This window comes from Marmota flaviventris, chromosome 18 (assembly GCF_047511675.1).
Source record: "Marmota flaviventris isolate mMarFla1 chromosome 18, mMarFla1.hap1, whole genome shotgun sequence".
Classification (NCBI taxonomy): Eukaryota; Metazoa; Chordata; class Mammalia; order Rodentia; family Sciuridae; genus Marmota; species Marmota flaviventris.
The window spans coordinates 13,745,424-13,767,646 of NC_092515.1; the positions used below are offsets into that span (position 1 = coordinate 13,745,424).

The 22,223-nt window shown below is 50.5% G+C and overlaps 1 protein-coding gene across 6 annotated transcripts; it reads right to left on the reverse strand.

The window, feature by feature from the left end:
• Positions 1-181: 181 nt before the first annotated feature.
• On the reverse strand, positions 182-22,197 carry Pld3 (phospholipase D family member 3). 6 transcript variants are annotated; one of them, XM_071605217.1, is made up of 13 exons: positions 22,039-22,197; positions 9,573-9,605; positions 8,593-8,684; positions 8,414-8,488; positions 8,183-8,325; positions 7,584-7,767; positions 5,632-5,752; positions 5,427-5,554; positions 4,096-4,296; positions 2,366-2,505; positions 1,570-1,735; positions 781-880; positions 182-679 (listed from the first exon to the last, which is right to left on the reverse strand). In XM_071605217.1, exons 3-13 carry the CDS (start codon positions 8,617-8,619, stop codon positions 492-494), a joined length of 1,473 nt encoding a protein of 490 aa, XP_071461318.1. In that variant the 5' UTR covers positions 8,620-8,684; positions 9,573-9,605; positions 22,039-22,197; the 3' UTR covers positions 182-491. The 6 variants fall into 6 exon arrangements, with proteins under 6 accessions (XP_071461318.1, XP_027797213.1, XP_071461319.1 ...); XM_027941412.2 differs by having other exon boundaries at positions 22,000-22,197; XM_071605218.1 differs by lacking the exon at positions 9,573-9,605.
• Positions 22,198-22,223: the final 26 nt, after the last annotated feature.

Below are 22,223 nucleotides of genomic sequence, written 5' to 3' on the forward strand. Positions count from 1 at the left end.
GATACATGCCAAGGGCTCGGCACACGCCAGGCCACACTGGTCACACGCTGAGGGCTTAGCATATACCAGCCCACACACGTGGTAAACCAAGGGCTCAGTACATAAGATGTCCCCAGCAGAGGCCCATGCCAGCTGTCCCCTGCCCTACACTCCATCGTCCAGCACTCAGTCAGGCGCAGGCTATACAGACAATTATTTACTTGTTATTATAATCTTGGGCCCTCTTTGGCCTGGAAAGGGGGGTGGGCCAGGGGTCCAGGCCCAGCATGCACCCCCACTTCTTTGGGGGCTGATCCCTCCCCCAGCTCTGCTAGGTCCCGGGGCCGTAGTATCAGGCCACTGGGGGTGGAGGTAGAGGCGGGAGCATAGGACAGAGCTGTGGAGCCACGATGGGGCAGACAGAAGCGGGGACACGGGAACAGGGACCAGGACCCAGAGCGTCTAGGGCCATGGGGGCCTCGCAGACCGTGGCCTATCCACTGGATCAGGCCTCACAGCAGGCGACAGGCACTGCCCACACTGTCCGCTGCGGTGTCCAGGTCGTGGCTATAAGGGGAGTCCCAGTCCCTCAGGAAAACAGCCTCCAGCTGGCTGCGCAGGCCACCACGCCCGTTCTGCGTCACCAGCAGCGAGGTGCCCGCTGTCTCCGTGAAGTAGCTGCCAGACCAGTTGGAGGTTCCTAGGGAGGGTAGGGCGCAGAGTAAGGGCCCCGTGGTGGCCAGGCCCTGGTGCCCGGACAGTCCCTTCCTCAGTAACTGTGGAGGTGCTAGGGACACTCACCAATGTAGGTGGCACGTTCAGTCACCATGTACTTGTTGTGATTGACACGGGCGTATGGGATTCGAGCCTGGGCTTCATCCGCAGGGACCACAAAGAGTTTCTGTGGAGAATGGGGCAGGGGTAAGAGGGTGGCATGGAGCCTGAGGTGCAGGTCAGGAGCCAGAGAAGCCCTGGGTAAGACGGGTGTGTGTGCAACCAGGTCTTAAGGCCTCGGAGATCCCTGGGGCCAGAGCAGGGCCCCATGTAGTGGGTCCCCAGTAAATGCCAGCTGAAGGGAGGACCTCTTGTCAACTGCAACCCCATTCCCCCAGGAGTGACTCCTGTTCATCCCTGAAATCACATCTCTGAGGATCTCTCTTTTTTTCCCCTCCCTTACTTTTTTTTTTTTTCGGTCCTGGCGATTGAACCCAGAGGTGCTTACCACTGAGCTCCATCCCCAGTCCTTTTTATTTTTTTGAGACAGGACCGCTTCTAAATTGCCCAGGTTGGCCTTAAACTTGGGATCATCCTGCCTCAGCCTCCCAGGTAGCTGGGATCACAGGCCTGTGGTACCAAACCCAGCTTGATGTCTACTTTTTCAAACAATCTTTGAGGGGTCAATTCTTGACCCCTCAGCCGGAGGCAGGGATTTCCTCTGTGTTTCCCTCTCCCAGCCACGACCCATGCTTTCTCCCTCACAGCCTGGTTCACTCTGGCTCTTTCCTGTCAGATGTCACATAAGCCCCACGAGGGCTGAGTCCCTAGCATTGCCCTGCACACAGGCCGAGGGGGTGGTGGGTGGGTGCTTACCACCTGGATGTCGGAGTGGGTATGGTTGTCCCGCAGGGCAGCCAGGGAGAGCAGGAAGGACCGCATGGATGGCTCAGAGTGTCCCCAGCAGCTGATGAGCAGGCGCACCTTGACGCCCCGCTCGTAGGCAGCCCGGCGCAGCCCATCGTCGATGGCAGGCCAGAACCTGGGGGCAGGGCAGAGAGGGGGTGCAGGAGAGCAGCTTTATCCACAGCTTCGCCCTCAGCTTTGGGGAACCAAGCCTGGGCCCTGCATTAGCTTGAGATTCCCCAAACCTCAAGAGCACCCCACTGTGGACTTCAGCTCCCTGCTCCTTCCTCCATCTATCCCTCATCTCCTGCTCCTGGCCATCGTTCCTGCGCCCCCAACCCAGTCCTTTCACCTTATCCACTGGCTCCACATTACCTTCCTCCAGCCCAGTCATCCCCCGCATCCCAGATCACAACCCGGCCCTGTGCCCCAACCCCAGGACCCCTGGCCTCTTCCCCCAGGCCCTCATCCCAAGTCGAGTTGTGTCCCCTGCTCCCTGGCCCCTCCCCCTGCACTCCTACCTCAGGCCTCCAGCCAGGCCCTGCCCCAGCCCCAATATTCTCATGCTTTTCTCCATCACCCGCCATCCTCCTCTCTGGGAACCCCTTTCTCCTGCCTCAAGCACCTCGGCCCTCTCTCTCTCTCCCTGTGACTTCCCCCATCTGTCCTCTTGCCTCAGGTTCCTGGCCTGCTCTTGGAGTCCCATCACCCCTCTCCACATGCAGGGGCTCCCTGCCCCGAGCCCTGTCTCTGTGCCCAGTGTTACCTGCGCGGGTGGGAGAACTCCATGGTGGGCAGGTAGTTCATGACCGCAATGTAGATGAAACTCCGGGCGTTGTCCACCACGTTGAGCAGGGCCTTCAGGTCTGGGGTACGGCCACTTGGACACAGGGGTGGGGGTGCACTCTGGGGGTGAGGGGAGAGTCAAGAAAATTTTCCTGCCAGGGGTATGGTCACAGTGGATCCTGTATAGGGACAGCTCACCATGAGCCTGGTCTTATAGATCTCACTGAATTCTCAGCCTCCATGAAGGGGAGGGATGCTCACTATGTTTTGAGGGTGAGGAGTCAGGACCAGAGAGGGTAAGCAATTTCCTAAAGGTCACATAGCTGATATATGGAGCCCAGGCTGCCTGGTTCCAGAAATTATGCTTTTCTGATCCAGCAGCAGTAGCATCCTTGGAAACTTGTTCAAAATGCAAATTCTTGTGCCTCTCTGCACACAATATCCTGAACCAGAGTGCTGCCGTGGGGCCCAGGAGTCTGGGTTTTAACAAGCCCTCCAGGTGATTCTGGGGCACATGGTTTGAGGACGTCTGCTCTATTCCACTCTCTGCCCTGCCTCACAGCTGGCTCTGACTGGGCAACTCGATGTCCAGTGCCATCCCAGGCCCTTTGGCTACCTCCTTTAATCCTCGGGACAGAAGAGGAAAGTGAGGCTTTGGAAGGGGAGTGGTCAAGGTGGAGACCTCGACTCAGTGGAGACCACTGTAGCAGAGGACCCCGATGAACCATGCTCTCCACAGTGACTCAGGGCTTGGCCAGGTGACATGCTCAGGGGCACTGAGGGGGATCCAGGTGGTCCCCCAACAACTAGAGGCAACATCAGCAGTTAAAAACAACAGCGCCTTATCTAAAGTGCTCAATATCCGCTACAGGAAAAGTGAGCACTGTCTGGCAGAACCTCTAAGGTGATGGAAATGTTCTTCATCTACATTGTCCACTTGCCACATGTGGCTACTGAGCACTTGAAATATGATTCATGTGACTGAGGATCTTAGTTGTCCGCTATGTTTAATTTAAGTCAATTTATTTATCTCAGTACTGGGAATCAAACCCAGAGACACTTAATCACTGACCTTTCTTTTATTTTTTACTTATTTTTAAAATATTTTTTCAGTTTTAGTTGGACACAATATCTTCATTTTATTTTTTGTTATGTGGTGCTGAGGGTGAACCCAGTGTCTCATGCATGCTAGGTGAGCACCCTACCACTGAGCCACAACCCCAGCCCTCTTTATTTTATTTTTATGTGGTGCTGAGGATCGAACCCAGGGCCTCATGCATGTGTTTTACCACTGAACCACAACCCCAGCCCTCTTTTATTTTATAGCTGGCTTTGAACTTGCCATCCTCCTGCCTCAGCCTCCTGAGCCACTGAGATTACAGGTGTGCAACACCACACCTGGCTCTACTTTTAATTAATTTAAACAGAAAGAACTTCCTGTGGCTGTGTGGGACAACACGGAGGGCTTGGTGTGCATGAACCCAGCAGCTATCCCCCACCCAGAGGTTGGAAATACTAGGAGACCCATTTTCTTAATGAAACCAAGGTTCAAGGAAGTTGAGACAGATCCAGGACCCTGGGGAAGCAGAGCGAGCAGGGGTGAGGGCCAGTATCAGGACACCCCTCCCTGAAAATCACCGGGCAGGGCTAGCTGGAGACTCTGGGTGACACACACCAGGATGTGACAGGTCCCACTCTTCCCAGACTCACCGCCAGGTAGGCCAGAGCAGGGGTTCCATTGAGGCAAATCTCCATTGGTGTCTCCTGATTGTATCGGGTATCATAGGGCCGGGGCCAGGTGGATGGAATGGAGCTGCCCGCCTGGCCCAGGAACCAGTAGGCCTCGAAGATCTTGGTCAAGTCTCGAGCCAGGCAGCTGCAGTTGTACATCACTATGCCCAGCTCCTTGACCTGCGGGAGGGCAGTGCTGAGTCCAGGGACAGTAGCCAGGTGCCCACAGCGGACAGGGACACCTCCATCCAGTCTGCTTCTTGGTCTACTCCCCTCTGTCCCTCAGTCTTTCTCCCACCCCTGTGCTGAATAGCTGAGCTCTGCCCACGGTTCCCCCATCCCATCCCACTTAAATTCATAGGCATAAACTTAAGTTTTGGAGAAAATCATTCAGTTATTTCAGAGTTCTAGGTTTCCTGAACTTTCTCATAGGCTGCAACTTCTACCCTGCACAGAGCCAGCTCCTTCTCATTCTTAGGTCTAGTCTAGGCTGATGTGCTTCCTCCTCCAGGAAGCCTCCCTGGGATGCCCAGGCATTCCCCTGGGCTCTCCTAGCACTCTTGGGCTTCCTTCATCATTCTTTCTGGTGACAAACCCGTCTCCCCATTGGGCAGGAGGACAGGCACTGAGTATCTTCAGCATCTCCCTGCATAATTGGTGAGACTAGGGATTTGGAGAACTATCCTTTGAAATGAATTAATGTCCTGTCTTCTCTTACCCTCACGTCACTGCATAAGCTGTTTTCCTCATCCCTATCTTGTGCCAATTCCTGTTGATCCTTCAAATATCAGATTAGTTATCACCTCCTTTGGGAAAACTTTCCTCACATCCCAGGTTCGGTCAGATGTCTCCTTTGGGCTTCCACAGCTCACTGCTTCCCCCATTCCATCCCTGAGTCCTCTGGGCTCACTGCCTGGTGGATGGTCAGGCTCCACATGGAACTGGGAGTTCCAGTCAAGTCCACCTGTCACCATCATGCTCCCAGCACCACCCAGGATGGAGCTGGGTTTAGAACAGGCGTGCAGGGAACGTGTAATGAAGGCCAGATGGGTAGACAGGGCCTTGAATGCTCTGTGCACAGTTGGCAGCTGCCATCAAGGATCAGAGGGAACCCCAGGCACCTGTGAGCAGGGGGAGGGCAACAGAAGGCTGGCATGGGGAATATTTAGGGATCCCTGGTATGAAGCAGGAAGGAACCACTGCAGAGAACGGGCAGAGAGGATGCTGGGTTGTGGAGGGGTGCAGCTAGAGGCTGGCTGTCCTGTAGAGGGGGAGGAGCCTGGGGGGAGGTAGGCAGGATGCAGGCGGACCTGGGTCAGCGAGCGCCAGTCCATGTTGGCACTGCCCAGGTAGAAGTGGGTCTGATCCACGACCCAGAACTTGGTGTGCAGGACGCCGTGGGTCAGCTTCTGCATGTCCACCATGCGGACCTGGGCACCTGTGACCGATGGGGGCAGTGGTCAGGGGCCAAGGTGGGCAGCTCCAAGCCTGCCACCCCTGCCGTCCCCAGCTCACCGCTCTGCAGCAGGGTTTGCAGGTCCGCCTGTGGCTGGGGCCCATTGGGCTTGCTCACGGCGATGCGAACCTTCACCCCTCGAGGTGCCAGGGTCTGTAGTTGCCGGAGGACCTCCTCACCCTGTGGGGAGGGGACAGTTTTGGAGAAGCTGGGCCAGCCAGGATGTCAAACCCACAAGGCACCTCAAAAGGCACCGTTTTGAGATCTGGCTTTGAGATATGATTAATAATAATTTAAATATAAATCTAAAAGGCTTAAAGTTAAAATATTAGAACACTTCTTTATCTGTCTTAAACTTTGACCTCTTTGAGTCACTGGCTGCTCTGAGACTTATGCCCCCAGGCCTCTCTGTCCTTCTGCCCCTCCAGGGACCTTCCCAAGATCCAGAACATTGGAAATGTCAGCGCAGGAGCCTCCCGGCATATCACAGGCTTTGAGGTGAGGCTGGGGCTGAGGGTCCAGGAAAATATGGGCTGAGGCACACTGACCCCAGTGACAGTGAGAACCGGTGATTCTCTGGTACCAGCTCTGATTCTAGGCCCCTTGACGCCTGAACTCACTGAATTCTCAAAATCCTATGAAGCAGAGTTGTTTACAATTCTCCAGGTACAAATGAGGAAACTGAGAGTTGGGAGAACTGAGTGGTGGAAAGGGATTGAACCCAAACACTGCCTCCAGGTTGAAGTTCTGATCCACTTCACCCTCAGCTGTTTCTATTTTTTTGAGACAAATCTTGCTAAGTTGCTGAGACTGGCCTCAAACGTGTGATCCTCTTGCCTCAGCCTCCCCAGTCCCAGGGAGTACAGGTGTGTGTCACCACGCTTGGAACTCTTATGGCTTTTAACTTTATTTTTTAAGGTGGTATTTAAGGAGCCCTGAGATTTTAGTAGATTTTGAGTCTACTTCTCACAAACAGAGGCAGCAGGGAGAAGAAAACAGAAGGATCAGGTACTCATGTTTTTCAACAGTAGGGGTTAACCTACGTTGTTTCTTTTCAAGTAATGAAGGTTTTTTGATTTTTAAAGTTTTCAGCAAACCATAACAAGAATTTCTGTTTTTTGTTCTACTGACTATTGAACCCAGGGGTGATCTACCACTGAGCTACAACCCCAGCCCTTTTAATTTTTTTATTTGGAGACAGGGTTTCACTAAATAACCCAGGCTGGCCTCAAACCCAGGCTGCCTCAGCCTCCAAATCACTGGAATTCCAGGTGTGTGTCATCATTCCTGGCTTGTAACAAGGGTACCTTATTGGCAAATGCTTACCAAGGGCAAATTCTGTGCTAGGCACTGTGTTAAAATTCACAAGAATAGGTGTTATATTTTTGGCCCCACTTTATTTTATTATTTCTTTCTTTCTTTCGGCACCAGGAATTGAACTCAGGGAAGCTTTACAACTGAGCCACATCCCCAGCCTTTTTAAATATTTTATTTAGAGTCAGAGTCTTGCTGAGTTGCTTAGGGCCTCATTAAGTTGCTGAGGCTGGCTTTGAACTCAAGATCTTCCTGCCTCAGTCTCCAGAGCCGCTGGGATGACAGGCACACCCAGCTGTTGGCCTCATTTTACAAGTAAGGAATCTAAAGCCCGAGAGGAGAGGTGACCCATCCAAGGTCACATAGCTAGGAGGCAGCAGTCTGGCTCAAGGATAGGTTGTTACTTCTCTCTTCCATTTCTTTGTGTGAGAGGGTCAGGACAGTTTATGGGCAAGTGACATCTGCCAGGCTAATCCCTTGTAACCAAACCTGCACCCTGACATTCAGAGGTCTCCAGATGATCGTGACAAACACCCTCAGTCCAGAGGGCCATGTGCAGACAGCTGCTTCCAAACACCTGTGTCCAATCTGCCACATGAGATGTGCCCATCTGTTCCTAGGGCATCAGGGGAAACCCCTTCACTCTCCCCATTGTCACCCCCCTCCATTCCCAGCCAGGGCCCAGGCTGCCAGGTACCTGCTGGGCAGAGGGCTCCTGTGTGTGGGTATCATTGTTGGTGAGGGTCCAGTAGAAGGACGCGATGTCCAGGCTGCTGTGAGCACCGGCGAGCAGGCCCAGCCAGGCCTGGCTAGTGGAGGGGTTGCTCATGGTGGCATTGGGGAAGTCCAGGCCCTCAGGAATGCTCTCCACCAGCACTGCTCTGGGGGTGATGGGGACAGTATCAGCCATGAGGCTGGAGAGGACTGGCTGGGATGAGTGCCTGTCTGCCCAGGGACGTAGATGGGAGGCTATGTATATTTGTGTGTGTGCATTTATCCGTCCAGAGGTGTGGTGGGGAGATTGCGTGTGTGCATGTCTTCATTCACAGATGTGGATGGAATGGTGTGCTTGTCTATTTGTTCACAGACCTGCAGAGACGATGACGCTGTGGCTGCCATGGAAACTGCACTGCATGTGGGGGAAAGGGGGGTGGGCATGCACTTGGGTGCCTGCAATCTCTTCACTCTCTCACTGCACGGGGTGAGGCCGGGTGCAGCCCCTGCTCAGTGTGTGTTTAAGTGTCCCCTGGCCTATCAGGGTTCTTCCCCTCCACCCAGCTTCCCCCTCCCACTTACTCGCAGGGGTCATAACAGGGGGCTGGGCGCTGGTTGGGTCCAAAGAGATGCAAGTCCCCGTATTCCCATAGAAACAGCTGAGTCATCAGGGCACCGAAGCCCACCACCGCCAGGATGAGGACTAGCAGGACCCAGCGGGCTTTCTGTGGGGAAGAGGAGGCAGTCAGGTGACCCATGGTGGGCAGCTCAACCCATCCCTGAGAGGGATGAAGGGTATCGGAGGGCTCCTACCTTCTCAGCAGCCTTCCATGCCTCAATCTCATTCATGGGCAGCTCGTTGGCTGGCTCCTCAACAGGCACCTTCAGCTGGGAGATGGGGATGGGGATGGGAGGGGGGCAACAGCGCGGCTCGCCCGGTCTCCGACCTTCCACTGCACCAAGCCCATCCCCACTAGTCCCCATCCACCTACCTCCTGGTACATCAATTTAGGCTTCATCTTGCTTTGCAGCTGGGGGATATGCTGAGCCCAGGCGGAAAGGTGGGTGTGTCAGGGTCTCCGAACTGGGGGAACAAAAGCAGGCACTGTGTGAGGTGTTCTGGGCTTTTGAGGGACATCAGAGAAGGCAGATTAGTCTTGGGCTTGTGGGATTCACTGAGTCCCTCTCCCATGATCACGGGGGCCCTTGGCACTGTGCCTGCCACCCCAAAAAGAGGAAACTGGTCGCTGGTCAGCAGGAATTTCGAAATTCTTTTAAGATCCAACGCCTCTGCTTTCTTTACATCACTCAGACTTACCCTGCCGGCCTTTGGCGTCCACCCTGCCCCCTCCCCCCATTTGTCACCACGCTGCTCCCCACCAGCACCCTCCTTTATCCTTCCTCGGAGCTCTAATCTAGACAGTCTCAGACAGCCCTGGATGGGGTCTGCGGAGGCCCCGAGTCTTTGTGCCTGTTTTTCATTAGCACTGGGACTACTCAGGGCATTTTCCAGGTGGTTCCTCTGCCCTCGCCCTCAGGTACCCACCACACAAGACAGCTCAGGCTCGCAGCCCAGTACCACCGGGGCCTCCCCGCCTCCCCTAGCCCATCCCCCCCACCACCCTTGCCTCGAAGGTCCTCGGCCTTACTTGGCAGGCGTCTGCAGCTACCTCCGCGGGGCCCCAGCTTCTGCCCCAACAGGCTGAGCAGGGGCGGGAGGTAAGGAGTGGAGGGGCGGGGCTCCTGTAGGCCCCGCCCACTGCAGCGGGGAGTCTGCGCAGTGCGAGCGGACAGCCCCAGCTCACCGCAGCGAGGAGGGGGGCTCGGCCCCCAGATGCGGTCCGCCAACCTGGCCCGAGTGGGGGCGTGTGTGGCTGGGGGATGGGCTTCGCCACACTCCACCCCGAGCCCCCGGGAGGGGCGGGAAGACCACCGAGAAATGGGAACCCCGCATCTTTTCTGGTCTACAAACCTTGTGAGTTTTTGTACCGTGGGCATGCATTACCTAGTCAAAAAATAAATACATAAAAATTAATAATTAAAACGCTTATAAAATAAGATGGGGAAAATCAAGGTTGAATGGCATGATTTGGAGATGAAGCGACAAAACCAGCAGAAGACTCAGCCCACGCTACGGATGGGAAGAGAGGTGGGGGAAGGTGGTGGCGGACTTTCTGTCGGAATCTGTGTGGATTACGGTATTTGATTTTTTTTTTTTTTGTTTAAGCCAACTGATATTTTTATAGGGATTAAGACAAAAATATTTTTGAGGTCCAGGCTTCTGGATCCAATCTCATATCTCCCAAGTAGGATTTAAAGCCACACCTGTAGAAATAAACTGGAGACCCCTGCTCCTGCTCCTTTCCCTTCTCTCTCCTCTGAACCCGTGTCCCCCAAACACATAGGAAGTCAACAGATACCTGCAGAAAAGGAACTCTTGAGAGAAGCAAGTGTCAGAAGTGGTTGCCTGAAAGGAAGTGGAATTTTGGGAGGGTTTTGGATTGCTGCTTCTTTTTATATAAACCTATTTTTTTCTCCTTTTGATTTACTTTATTTTATTTTGATTTTGGCAGTGTTGCCCATTGGACCAAGGGTTTCATGCATGGTAGGCAAGCGTTCTACTGCTGAGCTTTTAGAAAATTTTGAGAACTTGCCATCCTTCTGCCTCAACTTTCAGGGTAGCGGGATTACAGGCCTATGTCAGAGCACTAGGTCCGTTTTAGTTTTGAAAACTGTGAAATGTAAGCTACTTACAGAGAAGTATAGAAAACATCTCAGAACAGGTTAAGAAAGAAGTATAGCTAGGTGTGGAGGCACAGACCGGTAATCCAAGCAACTAGGGAGGCTGAGGCAGGAGGATCGCAAGCCTCAGCAATAGCGAGGTACTAAGCAACCCAGTGAGACTCTGTCTCTAAATAAAATACAAAAAAAAGGCTGGGGATGTGGCTCAGTGGTCAAGTGCCCCTGAGTTCAATCCCTGATACCCAAATGTGTGTGTGTGTGTGTATATATATATATATATATATATATATATATATACACACACACACACACATACATACATACACACATAATACACACACACATAAAAGGGCTGGGGAGTGGTTCAATAGTTAAGCACCCCTGGATTCAATTCCTGGTACCAAAAAGAAAGTATAAAGTGAACACAGCTATTGCTTGTTTTAGTACTTTAAAAAAAATTAAGGGACCTGGGCGAGGTGGCACAAGCCAGTAATCCCAGCAACATGGGAGGCTGAGGCAGGAGGATGGCGGGTTCAAAGCCAACCTCAACAACAGCGAGGTGCTAACCAACTCGGTGAGACCCTGTCTTTAAATAAAATACAAAGTAGGGTTGGGGATGTGGCTCAGTGGTTGAGTGTCCCTACCTGGTGCCTCCCCCCACTCCCCCAAATTAAGGGAATGCATTGCTTTTTTTCCTTTCTTCTAGAAGAAAATCTCAAAAGGTTCTCCCTGTCACTCCAAGATTCAACCCAGATCTGAAGGAATAACTGGAGAACCCCTCATTAGCATCTGATCCCAATAGTGGAAGGCAAAAGAATTCCAGATCTCTTTCTCTCCCAGACAGGGATGGGTTAAAAAGGATCCTGCAGGAAAAAGGGCAATAGCTCAAGGTGATCTGAAACCCAGGAGGTTATCAGAGCAGAAGATAACAGTCTTAAGGAGTGGGCCAAAGTGTTGTGGGGAGGTGGGGGAGAGGCAGGAAATGTCAGACTTTAAATTTTGAAGGCATTGGTGAGAAATGTTTTATTTAAGAATGTGGGGTTGAAACAGCAGGTGAAGTGAACTTAGGGTAGTCAAGATGAGTAAAAATATAACAGAGGGGCATGGAGAACTGGAATGGCCAGGCTAGACCCACGGCAGGAAGAGAACAGACACCATTCACACTGTCAGGGGCCATTGGCTTTCAAGTTGTACAGAGGTTATAGGTCTGTAAGGATGGATATCCAATTTTAGTTCTTTTTATTTTTAACCAAAGCAATATACCAAAGATCTTTCTAGCAACCACTGAGTGGCAGTTTAGATCTGATTAGATTGCAAGGCAGTTAAAACGGTGGGTGCTGGAGCCAGACACCTAACTGAGCCTGAGCTTCAGTACCTCTGTGTGACTCTTGGCTTCAGAGAAGTGCTAACACCTCCATGCCTCGGTCTCCCTTTCTGCAAAAGGAGCATGGTGACAACAGCATCTTTTTCATAAGGTTCATTAGTTTCACTCATTTATTAAGTATCTGCTGTGCACCAAGTATTGTTTTAGGCCCTGGGGGTACAGCTGTGAATAAAATAGACACGAGGGAAGACATAACCAGTAAGATTGCAAATTAGGCCTCCATATTCACGGGTTCTGTATCCGCTGATTCACCCAACTATGGACTGGAAATATTACAAAAAATTATGTTTGTACTGATCATGTATAGACTTTTTCCTTGCCTTTATTCCCCTAACAATACAATATAACCATCATTTACATTGCATTTACATTGTATTAGACACTATGTCTAGAGAAGATTGAAATATACAGGAGGATGTGGGTATGTTATATGCAAATAGTACTTTTTCTTTTTTTTTTTGGTACCAGGGATTGAACTCAAGGGTACTCAACCACTGAGTCACATCCCCAGCCCTTTTTGTATTTTATTTTTAATAACTTTTTTCAATATTTTTTTAGTTGTAGTTGGACACAATACATTTATGTATGTATGTATGTATGTATGTATGTATGTATGTATGATGCTCTGGATCAGACCCAGTGCCTCACACATGCTAGGCGAGCATTCTATCGCTGAGCCAAAATCCCAGCCCCTTTTTTGTATTATATTTAGAGACAGGATCTCACTGAGTTGCTTAGGGCCTCACTAAGTTGCTGAGACTGGTTTTGAACTCTTGATTTTCCTGCCTCAGCCTCCTGAGCACTGGGATTATAGGCATGCACCACCATGCCTGGCGTACTTTATTATTTTTTTTAAGGTGTAGATGGACACAACACAATGCCTTTATTTTTATGTGGGCTGAGAATCGAACCCGGGTCCCGCCCGTGCTAGGCAAGCGCTCTACTGCTGAGCCACAATCCCAGCCCCTGGTGTACTTTATTTTATATAAGGGATTTGAGCATCTGAAAATTTTGGTATCCCTGAGGGTAGGGTTTGTGGAGCCAACATCTGACCCCTAGATACTGAAGATGAATGGAATATGCTGGAAGGTAACACCTGCTGTGGAGATTTGGGGAACAGGGGTGGGGGTGGAGTGGTGTGCAGTTTTAACAAAGAGGTCAGGGAAGTCCTCACTGAGTTGGGGCTACCAGAGGAAAACTTCAAGGAAGGAGGGAGAGTACAACCTGGACTTCAGGGGGAGAAAGGGTACAAAGGCTGAGGCAGGAGTTGGCCAGGCGTGAGGGGAGGCGGGAGGAGGACAGTGTGCTGTGGTGGAGTAGGCTGGGGAGAGAGGGAGATGAGTCAGGGAACTGATGGAGCCACATCCTGCAGGGCTACGCGGACGGTGGTGAGTAGGACAGGGTCACAAGTGGGTTCCCAGCAGAATTAGGTTTATGTTGGGGGTAGTGGTAGATTGAATGGTGGCTTCAGAAAAGATATGTCTGAGCAGGGCACACTGGAACAAACCTGTAATCTCAGCAACTGAGAGGCTGAGGCAGGAGGATCCCAAGTTTGAAGCCAGCCTGAGCAACTCAAAATAAATAAAAAGGGCTGGGGATGTAGCTCAGTAGTGAGGAACCCTGGATTCTACCCCCAGGACCAAAAAAATTAAAATAAGGAGAGAAAAGAAGAAAGATATGTCCAGTGGTATTACCTCTGGAACTTGTGTGACCTTGTTTGGAAAAAGCAGGTGTAATTACATTTAGGATCTTGAGATGAGATCATCCTGGGTTATTTGGGTAGGCCCTAAACACAGTGACAAATATCCTTATGAGACAGAAGATACCCAGAAGGCCACATGACCAGGGAGGCTGAAATGGGGGTGAGGTGGCCACAGCCCAGGGATATGGGGAGCCATCAGAAACTCAGTGTAGTGCTGAGGACAGAATCTCCTCTAAAGCTGCTGGTAGGAGTGTGGCCGTGCCACCAGCACTTTGAGATTTTAGATTTCTGGCCTCCAAAACTGGGAGAGAACACATTTCCTTTGTTTCAGGCTGCCAAGCTGTGGCTACAGCAGCGTCTAGGACACTAGCACAGATGTTCAGCTCCCTCTGGCTGTGTGGGGCCCAGGGAGGCTGCTGGGAGCACACAGGCAGGAGATGAGGGTAGACAGGAGCATGGGGTCAGCCAGGGGAGAAGGATGGGTGGGCTCTAGAAACCTTCTGAACATGGAGTGGATGAGGTTTCTGGACTGGGTGTGTGTTCGAGAACAAGAGAGGCACTCAAGATGACTCCAAGGGTTTTGGACTGTTCCCTGGGAAGAATGGTCAGGGGAAGACCGAGGGAGAAATAAGTTCGGGGAAAAGATCAGGGGTTTGGTTTTGAACATATAAAATTTAAGATGACTAAAAAAAGCAATTAACACAAAAAATGTAGAGTCAGCGGTATGGTTTGCGGGGTGTAGCTTGACTAGCATGTGGGCCTTGTGTTCCGCCCCCAATGCCACACACACAAAAAAGGCAAGTGTAAGAAGAGCCACTGAAGCCAGGTGTGGTGGCACATGCTTGTAACCCCAGCAACACAGGAGGCTGAGGCAGGAGGATTACAAATTCAAGGCCAGCCCAGGCAACTTAGGGAATCCCTGTGTCAAAATAAAAAATAAAAAGGGGTGGGAACTTATGGGCTCAGTGGTAGAGCACCCCTAGGCCCAATCTCCAGTGCAGCCAAAAAGAGCGTGTGCCACCATGCCTGGCTTGAATGTGCATAATTTCTACAGAAATTAAATCATAATGAGGCTCAAGGGCTGTGGCTGCCGCTGGAGAAAAAATCTGCCCCGTCCCCAGATGGGGTTGAGCAGTAAAACTGAATCAGACCCTGTAGTGGGTGCTGGCATGTCTGCCTGGCCCACCTTGGTGCCTGTGTTCCCAGGACCCCAGAATCCCCATAGGGCCCCAGTGCAACCAACCCAGGCAAATCCTTATACTCTGCTTTCTTGATGATGTGGAGCACACCACGGCCAGGAAGCCCGTTCCCTTCTAACTCACAGAATATTCCCCCAGGCCCCTTGCTTGGCTTGTGGCCATGCCTGCTTTGGGGTGTGATACCGCAACCCACAGAAAATGAGGAAGCAGAACCCTCTGGGCTTTTAAGACCTGTGCTTCCTGAGCATCCCACCTCCTAGTGAGAGTGACAGTGGCAGTTTTGATCTCTCCTTCACCAGCAGCCCTGGTTCAAAGCCTTTGCCATTTTCTTGCCAAGTGACCTTGGCCATGGATTTTACTTCTTTGATCTCTGCTGGCCTCAGGTATTTGTGTGTGTGTGTGTGTGTGTGTGTGTGTGTGTGGTGCTGGGGATTGAACCCAGGGCCTGTGCATGTGAGGCAGGTACTCTTCCACTGAGCTGTAGCCCCAGCACTGGTCTCATCTATTAAACAGTAATCTCCAAATGGTTACCTGGGCCAGTCCACAGCCCTGCTGGCTCAGGGTTTTTTTTGGGGGAAGAGGCTCCCTTCACTGAGCCTCTTTCATTCTCTGATAAACTGGGAGATAAATAATACCAACATCACATTTGTTGGGAAGAATCAATGAGGTCAAGCTGGTGTGGTGGCCCATATCTGTAATCCCGGCAACTCAGGAGGCTGAGGCAGGAGGAACAGAAGTTTGAGGGCAGCCTGGGCAATTTGGTGAGACCCTGTCTCAGAATGCAAAGGGCTGGTGATATGGCTCAGTGGCAGAGTGCTCCTGGGTTCAATCCCCAGGGGGGAAAAAAAAAAGTCAAGGATGGAGCTGGGATTGTGGCTCAGCGGTAGAGCGCTCGCCTAGCACGGGCGGGACCCAGGTTCGGTTCTCAGCACCACATAAAAATAAAGGCATTGTGTTGTGTCCATCTACATCTAAAGAGTGAATATTTAAAAAAAAAAGCCAAGAAGATCATGAACAGCAGACACCAAGTTCATCTCCTGCTATATGCTGGTTGGTGAGGTCTGTGGCCCCTAGTACCTTGTACACACTATTATCACCACCAATAGACTTGTATGTCCCTCAAAGAACTATAGTCTGTATCTGATTTATTCCTCTTTCCCAGGGTCTTGTGCACTGGACTCTCTCCATAAATATTTGTTGAAAGCAGAAGAAATACAAAAGAATGGAAAACTTTGAGGGAAGACTTTTCTAGATGTTTTTCTAGACCAAATGATACTTGTTTTATTCACAATGGTAACCAGCTTGTGTTCTAAGCCCAGAACAGACTGGGTGGGTACAGATAATGGCATGTCAGCTGACAGTGGGGGAAATTCAAGGTGGATTCAAGCCAGCAGAGAATAAAGAATAGGGGACATACTAAAATACCTAAGTGGATCCCACCATCGTATCCACCCAGAAGAATGGGGTCCTAATTAGAATAAGATATATTCCATGCTTGTATGATTTTATCAAGTGGATTCTACTGTCAAGTATAACTAAGAAAAACCAAATTTAAAAAAATGAGCAGGAGACTACTGAGGCATATATGAATCATCTAGAAATTGACAGGTCTTCCAACAAAAATGCCCTCAAGTTTAAAGGCGCATATTTTCACTTGATGGGGCAGGCCCTTTTGGACTGAACAATCAAGAGTTGGTGGCCAACTCTACAGAAAATAGTACACTAGTTTTGTAAACAATTTAAAAAAAAATTTTTTTAGCTGTTGATAGACCTTTATTTTATTTATTTATATGTGGTGCTGAGAATCAGACCCAATGCCTCACACGTGCCAGGCAAGTGTGCTACCGCTCAGCCCCAGCCCCAGCCCCAGCCCCTACTTTTTTTCTTTTTTTTTTAAGAGTAGAAATTTTATTTCAAAGAACACCTTAAGATAAATACCCCTATAGGGAGAGAAGATGCTTGGTCTGAAAAACAATTAAATAAGTCCAAAAACCATCTTAAATGGTAAATATTACTAAATCTAAAAATCTGAGTTCCCACTCAAAACTTTTCTGCTCCTATTCCTGCTCAGAACCTTTCTGTGACCCTCGGAGCCAAAGTGCAAACTTTCTACCATTTCATTCAGGGCCTGTGGACCCTCGCTCTCCACTACAGCCCCAAGTCCCCTTTCTGAATCCTAAGCCCCTTTTTTTTGGTTCCTACCTCTTGCCTAAACTCCAGCTCTGGAGGCTCCGTGGCCTCCTAGACACTTCTCCTGAGTATCCCTGGGCCCCTCACACCCACATCCCCAGCTGACCTCACCATCTCTCCTAAACTGGTTCTTTCTCCAGGTACTCATTTGGGGTGGGGGGCGGGAACCAAGGATTGAACTCAGGGGCACTCAACCACAGAGTCATATCCTTGGCCCTATTTTGTGTTTTATTTAGAGACAGGGTCTCCCTGGGTTGATTAGTGCCTTGCTGTTGCTGAGGCTGGCTTTATTTTTTTAAATTTATATTTAAAATCTATAGATCCTTGCTGTCCACCCTCGTGATCCTCCTGCCTCAAATTCCCAAACTGCTGGGATTACAGGCATGCACCACTGCACCCCGCCCAGGTACTCATTTTTTCTTTTAATTTTTTTTATTTTTATGTGGTGCAGAGGATCAAACCCAGTGCCTTGCACGTGTGAGGCAAGTGCTCTGCAACTGAGCCCCAGCCCCAGCCCCGGCCAGGTACTCATTTTAAGGAGAGTTATCCCACTCATTCTTCAGGTCTCAGCCTGGGTGCCACTTCTTCCAGGAAGCCCTCCCTGACTCTTTCAGTCCTGGACCTTGTTTAGGACCCCATTTGGCCTCCTGATGATGTCTTCCAGCTCCAACCTGGCCTCTGCCACCTGGGTCCTCATTTCAGTCATCTCCCTCTGCTCCCAGCTTTTACTAGACCTTCCAATCCTGCCTCTATCTGAGTTTTTTAAAATATTTTTTTAGTTGTCAATGGACTTTTTTGTTTATTTATGTGCAGTGCTAAGAATCGAACCCAGTGCCTCACACAGGCTAGGCAAGCGCTCTACCACTGAGCCACAACCCCAGCCCCCTCATCTGAATTTGACTTGTCCATCCCAGCTCAAACACTCTCTGTGGCTCCCCAGTGTCTCAGAACAAAGTCCTGGCTCCTTATTGTGCTCCCGGGGCCTGGGATGATCTTTCCCCGGCTATTCTTTGGTTCATTTTCTCACCGCAGTCAGGCTGAATATCTTTCAGTTCCTGGAACCAAAACCACACGTGCATCACTGATCCTACAATGCTGATTCTCCTGCTGAGCACACCTTTTCCTCCTCTCCATGCTGCGCGTCCCTTTCCACCCACAAACCGCCTCCTCCACGAAGCTCTCCTTATCCCCCATGGCTGAATTAGGTATCCCCTCTGGGTCCCCCAGTCCCCAGTCCCTCTCCATCCCATCCCTGACACTCTGCTGGTCTCTCCTTTATTCTGACCCTGACCTCTCTGGGCTATCACTACTTGGTGACATGACTATCTATTCCACTGGGCTAATGAGTCGTAAGAGGCAGGGCCAGGCCGTCTCCATGACCACGGTGTCCCCAGCACCAGTGAGCACAGGAACAACACATACCATGCTCAGAGACCAGCTCATTCATCTATTTGGCCAAGCCCTGCTCTAAAAAGTGGGGATACAAGCCATATAAGCTGGGCACGGTGGTGTATGCCTGTAATCTCAGCAGCCTGGGAGGCTGAGGCAGGAGGATTGCAAGTTTAAAACCAGCCTCAGCAATTTAGCAAGACCCTGTCTCTAAGGGCTGGGGATGGGGCTCAGTGGTTGAATGCCCCTGGTTCAATCCCCAGCACCCCCACCCCACAAATAAAGTGGGTGGGTGGGGGATACAGTGCAAAACAGGGGAAAAAAATCCTTCTAGCCAGGCATGGTAGGCCTGTATCCACCTGTAATCCCAGCAACTCAAGCGGAGGAGGCAGGAGGATTATAAATTTGAGGCCGAATAGGGCAATTTAATGAGACTCTGTCTCAAAATAAAAGTGCTGGGGATGTAGCACCCCTGGGCCCAATCCCTAGTACTGGGGAACGAAAAGGAGAGCGGAGGGGAAGGAAGGGGAGGGCCGGGACCCTTCTAATAATGAAATTCTCCTTTTTGGCAAGTAAGAATAAATGAGTAACATATGGCACATGCCTTAGAGAAAAATAAAGCAGGGGACAGTGGCATCACAACTGGAAATGAGTAATGTTCTAGTTCAAAAAATAACTCAGGCCAAGTCTGGGGCGAGGAATATTATCACCATCCCTGTTTTTCAGATGGGTGTCAGGGTTCAGGGAAGCCACCTGCTCGGGTGGCACAGTATGGGTTGCTCAGCTGGGAATTTGAATCCAGAACTCAGTTCTGTTTCAGAACCATACACTGTTGAACCAATTCATGAGCAAATAAAATACAGCAGATCTCCTGTCATGGCCTCCTGCAAGGGACCAAGTACCACGAGGGAGGTGTGAGCCTGTGGAGGTGCAGGATGTGGGGGAGAGGGTAGGCTCCCATGTTAGGACCTGCTCTGCTCAGAGGACTTTCTATACTTAATTTTCATGACAGTCTTTTTTAAAATCCCATTTAACAGACAAGGGAGCTAAAGGCTGACGTGTTCCATGGTTGGCACAGCCAGGAAATGGGGAGCCAGGATTTGAACACAGGCTGTCTCAGGGATCCAGGGACAGCGGCCCCGTGACAACCCCCTTTCCTTTTGTTTATAATCTGTAAATTCCTGCTACCCACCCATCTACCCTCCCCAATACCAGCTGAATACTACAGTGGTGTTTTTAGCCTCTCAAAACCCCACCAGCACCCCATCCCTCTCCAAAAATCTGAAGGGGGTATCAGAAGCTTTGTCCAAAGATAAAGGATATCTGAGTACAGCGTGAAGAGGACTCTCTTTCCAACAAGGCTGTCTCTTGCCAATCCATCCTGAGTAGGAGTTCTGGAACTGCTGGTGCTCAGGGTGATAGCTTCATGTCACTTTGGATTGTGTCCTTCCTCTGCTCCAAATCCTCCTGTGGCTCCCACCTCGCTCAGAATAAAAGTCAGTCTTCTTTGTCGCTAATGAGGCCTCAAACAATCTTCCTGCATCTCCTACACTTCTTCCTCTCACTGGGCTTCTGCTATTCCTTAAATACTCTTAAGTACTTTCCTACCTCAGGGCCTTTGCATTTTGTGTTCTCTCTGCAGAATGCCCTTCCCCCAGAGAGTCATGCCACTCTCTCCTCTCCTGAAAGTTTTTGTTAAAATGTCACTTTCTCAGAAAACCTTCACAGACTGATTTATTTATTTTGGTCCTGGGGATTGAACTCAGGGGTGCTTAATACTGAGCTACATCCCCAGCCCTTTTAATAGTTTATTTACAGACAGGATCTTGTTAAGTTGCTTAGGGCCTTGTTAAGTTGCTGAGGTTGGCTTTGAACTTGCAATCCTCCTGCCACAGCCTCCTGAGCTGCTAGGATTATAGACATGCATCACAGCCCCCAGCTATAAGACCATCCTATTTAAAACCACAGGTTAGCCAGGCATGGTGATACATGCCTGTAATTCCAGCCACTCAGGAGGCTGAGGCAGGAGGACTGCAAATTGGAGGCTAACCTCAGCAACTAAATAAGACCCTGTTTTAAATAAATAAATAAAGGGGTTGGGATGTAGTTCAGCACTAGAGTGCCCCCTGGGTGTGATCCCTAGTACTGTCAAAACAAAGAATCCAACGAACAAACAAAAAACCAAACACATACACACACTCAGCAAAAACAAACATCACGGCAAGGTGTATAGCTCAGTGGTAGAGCACTTGCCTAGTATGTGCAAGGCCCTGGGCTCCATCCCCAGCATTACAAAATAAACACATACATACATACTACAACTTTGACCGTGTATTCTGCACCCCTCTTCTAACAAATCAAATAATCTACTTACCTACTTACAGTGTTCACTTCTTGTCTCTTACCCATACTAGAATGTAAACCCCATTAAGGCTAGGGACTTTTCTGCTTTGTTCACTGACTTGTCCCCAATGCTCAGCACTGTGTTGAACACACATGCTTAAGAAATATGTGTTGAATGACTAACTTGTGTTTTCATTCCTATATTGTACATGCCACATGCCCAAGGTCATGCAGCTCTTTAAGTACTAAGTGCTTAGTCAAACTAGGGTGTTCTAGCCCCCAAGGCTCACATCACTAACCACTGTACTATACTGCCTAAGATGGGCTGAATGAATAGGACTCAGGACTGTTGAATCTGGGACTAAGACCCAGGAGACCTGGGTCTAAAATAACTGTAGTTTCCCTTGCAGAACCCTACTTACTCCCACAGTTCTAGCTGAATGCTGTCATTTTGGGGGTGGGGTCACTCCATACACCAGGATAAAGAGATAGGGATTAAGAATTTACAGAAGTAAGGTTCATGTGTGGTAATTGTGGCAGAGGTGAAGGCAATATGAAGATCGTGGGGTGGGGTGGCTGCCGTGGTAGGGCCTGTCACAGCAATGAGGGAGGTCACCACAGGAATGAGTGCAGCTGGGAAGGGGGAGGGGTGGATCATGAGAAGGTGAAAAAGGTGACTGGATGAGAATGACATGGTTAATAACAATATGATCCCAAAGGCCGTGACAGGTTGACCATGCCATAAAAATGGATTTGCAGATTCTTGACGCTCATCCTTGACACGCATGTCCTTGTGTGTATTTTACAGATGAGGAAAAGGGGATTGGAGAGGAGCGATAAGCTGGTCCACGGTTCCGGGCGTTTAGAGGTGGAGCCGGGACACTGACACATCCCAAATAATGGACTCTCCTACTCCATATGGTGGGAATATGGAAAGGGTGTCGAAAATGAGGGAAGAGAAACAACTGTACGGCCGGTTGGCTCTTTATGGAGAAAACAAGGAGCATGAGGCACAGATGGAGACTGTCAGAGGAGCAATGGTGGCAGAGGAGAAAGGAAGACATAAGGGGTGGTAAACGTCGTAAGGAAAGCGTGGTAAACGTCGACATAGTGACGGGGGGGGGGGTGCGAAGGTGGGGTCTGATGACGATTTAGAAGTGAGGATTTCATGAAGGTGAAACGGCAAAAAAGAGGGATGCAGTCGACGTAAGGCAATGACGACTTACAGAGGGCAATGAGGACTTAAGGGAAAGGAAAAAGAATCAAAGGGATTGGTGGTTGCAGAAAGAGGGTGATGGCAACACAAGGGGAGTGGTGACGACTTAAGTGGGATACAGCATGAGAAGAAATGGGTGACATGAACATGGATGGCATAGAGGAGGGATGCATTATAGACAAGAGGATAACACAAGGAGGGCAGCGGGGCGCCGTGCCCCGGATCGCACAGTACCTGCACTCCTTGCCTTCCACTTCGGGACCCCACACGCACCTTCTAGACTGGAGCCCCGCCTTCCTGCCCCACCTGAGCGCAGGCTCGCTCCGGCTGGACGGCGGGCACGCGGGGGCCAGGCCTGCGCCCTTCTCATTGGCTGAGCTCCTACCTAGCGTCGGGTGAAGGAAAGCGCCAGGGAGCCTGGGCACGTTCACGTGACCACCCGCCGCACTCTCGATGGT